The 6000-nt window shown below is 58.6% G+C and overlaps 1 protein-coding gene across 1 annotated transcript; it reads left to right on the top strand.

Annotated features, from left to right (window-relative positions):
• Positions 1-3549: 3549 nt before the first annotated feature.
• MC1R (melanocortin 1 receptor) lies at positions 3550-4509 on the top strand. The gene is given in 6 exon segments (XM_066243343.1): positions 3550-3607; positions 3610-3757; positions 3759-4201; positions 4204-4266; positions 4269-4472; positions 4475-4509. Coding segments are annotated over 6 exon segments (951 nt in total).
• The last annotated feature ends 1491 nt before the right edge of the window (positions 4510-6000 follow it).

Raw genomic sequence — 6000 nt, 5'->3', positions numbered from 1 at the left:
TCCCCTGTCTCCTGTGAAGGTGAACGGCTGTCCCTATGCTGTGACAGGTGTGCTGTAGCAGGCTGTCCCTGTTCTTTCCCAGGCTGGGCCAGTGCCCAGGGCGAGGCAGGTGCGGCCGGGTGTGCTTCTGTCGGAGTCTGGGATGGGCTGGCCCAGGGTGGGAGGGCTGGGCACCCCAGGTGCAGTCTCCATTCCGACAAAGTGCCTGGACTCTTGGGAAACCCCAAGTTGGAGTGCCTGAGAGGTGGCAGCTCTGGGGAAGGGATGGGGCATTTGATCCTTGGGACAAGCTCATCACCTGGGGCAGGTGCTGGTCCACTTGATTGGCGGCTGAGAACTACACAGGGCTGCCTGTGACTCAGGAGCCTGTTTGGTTCTGAAAGGATCCAGGGCCCTGAGGTTGTGAGCTGGAGGTATTCTGTCTACAGGGCACCCTGTGGGCCCTGCCCTCCCCAAGTTCAAAGGAAACTAGACTGCCCTTGGACCAAGGACACTGACCTAGCTCTGGGCACCCTTCATGTGGTTCCACTGTGATGAGAGTCAAGGGGCCGACTGCAGACCCTGCATGGCGGTGTGTTTCCTGGCCCTTGGGGGACCTCTGTGAAGAAAGCAGGGCCAGGGGCCCTCTGGTCAGCCACTGACCCCCTCCCTTGCTGGCCTGGCCATGGCTGGACATAGGCACCCGTCCCTCCGTCGAGAAGCTTTTCCCTGTGGATCTCCCTCGCACAGTGACTGCTGTGTGCCGTGCCCTGTTCTCAGTGCTGGGGGACAACAGAGAGCAAGACTGAGGCGCTTCCTGCTCTCAGCTGCTGGGTGTGGGTCAGGCACTGACTCGGGGAGACCTGCTCTTGGAACACTGTGTCCATTGCCAGTCCTCGTGCCATTTCCCGGGGCACTGGAGATCTAGTGATCCAGCTGGCCTTTGGATTACCTGAGATTTCTTTAGACATTTCCCCATAACCAATCACAGAGCTGACTTTCTCCAGCGCAGCGATACCTGCTGTTCCTTCCCATGGAGTCTCCAATGGTTGGTCCAGTGAGAACCAGCTGAGGAGTCCTGAGGCTGTACCAGGCAGGAAAAGGGATATGGTCGCCTGCAAAAGGATGCCCTGTTCTCATGACCTTTGAAGTCTCAGGCTTGAGGGGGAGGGGACATGGGCCACCTCAAAGGCCTCATTTATAAAGCCTGAAATATAACATCCCTGAGATGCAACGGCAGAGCTAGAGGCAGAGCAGGGCACACCCAGCAGACTTGGTGCCCCAGGGCTGGAAGGTTGTCTTTGGGGACAGAGCTGCCGTGGGAGCCCTAAGACACGGCAGACAGAGTCAGCTGCTGGAACCACCTTCCCTACTGCGGTGCTGCCTCCTGTTCACACCCTGGGACCCTTTGGGGTTCTCCTTCAGGAGGATGGGAGAAGTGTGCAGTGGGCCCTGTCCTGTGCCTGCTGCCTGCAGAGCTAGGGAGAGGCCTGTCTCCATCCGTACGTGGAGATTGGGGGGCTTATCCAGGAACAGGCAAACAGGTCCACCAGTTTGGGAAGTGGTTTGGCCGAATACCAAAGCTGATGTGCCTCTCACCATGAAATCCCCCTTGTCACCCAGCGGGAACATGTGACTCTGTCCACCAACATGGGCAAGAGCGCCCAGCAGCACTGGGATGGATTGGGAGCTGCCCTGGTGCCCAAGGTGGCTGATCATTAATGGGTCCTCTGTGGGCATTTGTTCTGGGGGAAGCACAAACCTAGTTCTGAGTGCTGCCTGCCTGGCCGTTCAGGGGGGTGTGTGTGTGCGTTACCTGTGGTGTATTTCTTTTATTTTTTTTGTGTGTGTGTATTTTTCTGTAGTGAGACGCGGAGGAAGGGAGGGGTGAGGCAGGCAGACAGACTCCCACATCCCGCCTGCACCCGACAGGGATCCACCCAGCATGCCCACCAGGGGGTGATGCTCTGCCCATTTGGAGTGTTGCTTCATTGCAACTGGAGCCATTCTAGTGCCTCAGGCAGAGGCTACAGAGCCATCCTCAGCACCTGGGCCAACTTTGCTTCAGTGGAGCCTCAGCTGCGGGAGGGGAAGAGAGAGACAGAGAGGAAGGAGAGGGGGAGGGGTGGAGAAGCAGATGGGCGCTTCTCCTGTGTGCCCTGGCCAGGAATAGAACCCGGGACTTCTGCACGCCAGGCCAGCAATCTACTGCTGAGCCACTGGCCAGGGCCTATGATGTATGTCAAAGCAAAAAGCGTGAGCTCTATAGTTGTGCAGCTGTAAGGAGTGGCCAATATTCACAAATGAATATTAATGTGCACTCATTTGTATGGGCCTGTCAGGCCCTTGGGCAGCGGGGTGGACGGGAGAGGATGGACTTGAGCAGGAATATCACAGATACGCTCAAAACACAGACCTCCCGACTCCCAGTCCTGCCTCCACCACCGGCCACCTGCCTTCCTGGTCGCCTTGTTTTCCCCATCTGCCAACAGGAGGGACAAGTCCCTCTCTACCTCGGCCTCCAGAGGAGGGTTGTGGTCGCAGATGCCATCTTCAGTGAGAAAGTGCTGGGTTGGAATGAGACCACTGCTGTGCCCGTGGGCACTTTGGACCTATGCTGTGCAGCAGACCGTGTGTTGGAGACAGCTCTGTCTTAAAGTGGTTCTTGGCCTGAGACCTGTGGTGTCCTTCCCACCCACGGCAGCTCTGTTCCAGCCCCTCCAGGATGACAAAGCATCTCCTCCAGCCATGTGACCAGGCTGCCCTCTGGCAGCATTCAGCAAAGGGACTGGGGGTCCTTGGGAACAGATGCCCTCAGTGGACATCTAACATAGAGCGGGGGTTGGTGCTCGGGGTTAATGGTAAGTAGCCAAGGAGGCAGAGCAGCATCAGGCCAGCATTCAGAACTGGAGGCTTCCAGGAGGAGGTGGTGTTTGCCACAGGGGTGGGGGGAGAGGGAGTGGGTGAAAAGTCTCGGACAGGTCCAGAGGAGATACCCCACAGACACTTGGAGCAGAGGCCTGACGGGCGCTGGGTGTCTGAGCACAAGCAGGTTGGCCAGGCTGCAGTGGCTTTGAGCACGAAGGGGAGATATCCAGCTGTGCCCAGGAGTCTGGGGGCCTGGGAAGCTCAACGGCCCTGGGTGCCATGCACGCCACCTGGTGGCAGGCAGGGGTTCTGTGGGCGCTAGCTGATGAACTCCTGGGCACACGCCCATCATGTGGCCGCCCTCAGGAGGAGAGGCTGAGTGGATGACTTGAAGGATGTAGAGAAAGGCTCCATTCTTCCTGGACCTCAGCCCTCCCCTGGCCTGGGGGACAGAAGGCATAGAAATATGAAGACCTGAGCGACTGCACCTCCAGGGAAGAGATGGGGAGGTGGGCTGTGGAACTTGGGGTCCCACCAGGGGAATAACTGACCAGTGGAGAGGTTGGGGCATGCCCAGCCGACATCTGTCTAGCCAAGGAGCAGGTGAGCATAAGAGCGGCCCTGAGGGTGTACAGGCCGACTGGTAGCACTCACTACGAGCTGAGCCAAACCCCTGCAGAAGGTGGCCCCTCCTGCTTCCTCATGGGACTATACCCACTTGCAGAGGGTCCCCAGAGAAGGCTGCTGGGCATCCTCAGCTCCACCCCCCAGTCACTCCCCACCTCGGGATGGCCACCAACCAGACAGGCCCCCAGTGCCCGGAGGTGTCCATTCCCGGTGGGCTCTTTCTCAGCCTGGGACTGGTGAGCTTGATGGACAATGTGCTGGTGATGGCTGCTATGGCCAAGAACCACACTGCCCTCACCCATGTACTTCTTCATCTGCTGCCTGACTGTGTCTGACCTGCTGGTGCGTGTGAGCAACGTATTGGGGATGGCCGTCATGCTGCTGCTGGGGGTGGGTGCCCTGTCTGCCCCGGCGGCAATGGTGCAGCAGCTGCAGGACATCCTGGATGTGCTCACCTGTGGCTCCATGGTGTCCAGCCTCTGATTCCTGGCTGTCATCGCTGTGAACCGCTACATTTCTCTCTTTTATGCACTGCAGTACCACAGCATCGTGACACTGACCCGGGCGTGGTGGGCCATCGTGGCCTTCTGGGTGGCCAGTGTCATCTCCAGCACCCTTTCCACAGCATACTATGACCACACAGCTGTCTTGCTCTGTCTTGTCAGCTTCTTTGTGGCCATGCGGGCGCTCATGGTGGTGCTGTACATCCACATGCTCTTCCAGGCGTGCAGCACACCCACAGTGCCATCCAGCTGCACACAAGAGAGCGCCTGGTCCCCCAGGGCTTTGGCCTCAAGGCACTGCCACCCTCACCACCCTGCTGGGTGTTTTCTTCCTCTGCTGGGGCCCCTTCTTCCTGCTCCTCTTGCTCATTGTCCTTTGTCCTCAACACCCCACCTGCTGCTGTGTCTTCAAAAACGTCGATCTCTTCCTGGCCTTTGTCATCTGCAATTCCATGGTGGACCCCCTCATCTGCACCTTCGATGCCAGGGGCCTCAGGGAACGCTCCAGGAGGTGCTTCTGTGCTCCTGGTGAGGAAGGGTGCCTGGGTGCTCAAGGCAGGTGCTCACAGAGGGAGGTGGAGATGCCACATGGCCCAACTTCTGTGTGACCGGGGCATTCAGTTGCCAAAGAGGACAGGATAGATGATCTCTGAAGGAGTGGAAGGATGGACCCTCTGGAACCAGAGAGAAGTCAGCATGAATTTCCAGGAGGAGATGTGGGGAGTGCAGGAGACGGGGTCACACAGGCAGACACTGCCCACTCCCAGAGAGCTTCACCTGCACCCAGAGTCCCATCAGGATGTGAAGTCCTGGGGCTGGTGGGGTGCTGCTCCTGGTAAGGGCCTCAGGCAAAGGGGCTCTGTGAGGAGCAGGACCTGGACTCACAGGACTGGTTCAGGGGAAAATGCGGTCCTGTTCCAGTCAGAGGGATGTGTCTGCAGGAGCTGCTGTGGGTGTTGGGCTGATTTCTTCTAGGGTTCATGGTGCCAGGAGAGCTGGGCGCTCAGCCCATTTGTCTGCACCGTGTATACCCAGCAGACAGCGCTGACCAACACCTGCTGAAGCAGAAGCAAAGGCCATTGGCCTGAATCAGTGACCAGTACCCAGGATCTCAGGCTAGGAAGTGTCTGGTAATAAATGCTGTGCTTGAAGCTTGAGGATGGAGGAGCTGAAGATGGGTGGGGTGGGAATGACGAAGGGAGAGAAGTCAGTCTCAGAAACCCCAAAGAACGCAGAGTGCCTGAGGCCCTGTCTTGGGGGAGCGTATAGACCCCTAGTTGCACCTACTCCGATGCTGCATCTTTGCCTTCTCTGTGTGCAAACCCAGCCCAGGGCAGCTCGAGCGAGAAGCAGGAGCAGCAACTGTTCCACCCCCAGCCACTTCCATGGTGACGAGGCTGACACTGTCCCAGCTGCTCTCAGCTGCAGCAGAAGCTGGACCCTGTGACCCATGGCCAGGGCATAAGCAGGCCCTCTTCCACACCTGCTCTAGCCCCCCCTCAGGGTGCACGATACAGGGTGGGTCCAGAGCTGGGGTTTTTGCTCCCCCAGCACTACCAGCCCTGGTAGGTATTTCAGGCAAGGCCTCCCAGAGATGAAGCCATTCAGTGGCTGCAGGCAGTCTCCCTAGGAGTGGCATTGGGGGGGGCGGGACCATGCTGCCTTGTGCTCAGGGCCCTTGGTTCCTCCCTCTGCTGCAACCCTAAGCCTCTTGCCAAGGAGCCACCTGGTTTTCTCCACAGACACTGAGCATGTGGTCGACACTGGTCCTGGTACGAGTTCAGTGGAATCAGAAATTATGGTGTCAGTCAATCCCAAGGCAGTCCCAGTAACGTCTGCAACTCCCTTGCCAGCCACCCCAGCTCTGCCAGGCTAGGCCCCACCCACCCAGGCTGGCAGCTGCAGCCCTGACTGTTGGCCTTGGGGCTGGGAGCTGTTTCCTGGCAGGGTCAGCCTATGCTGAGAGACAGGACAGTGAGTCAGCCTGAGTCCAGCACCAGAGCCCTCTGGGGATAGAGGGGGA

The sequence above is a fragment of the Saccopteryx bilineata genome, chromosome 9 (genome assembly GCF_036850765.1).
Source record: "Saccopteryx bilineata isolate mSacBil1 chromosome 9, mSacBil1_pri_phased_curated, whole genome shotgun sequence".
Lineage (NCBI taxonomy): Eukaryota > Metazoa > Chordata > Mammalia > Chiroptera > Emballonuridae > Saccopteryx > Saccopteryx bilineata.
This window is presented reverse-complemented; position numbering and strand designations above follow the sequence as displayed.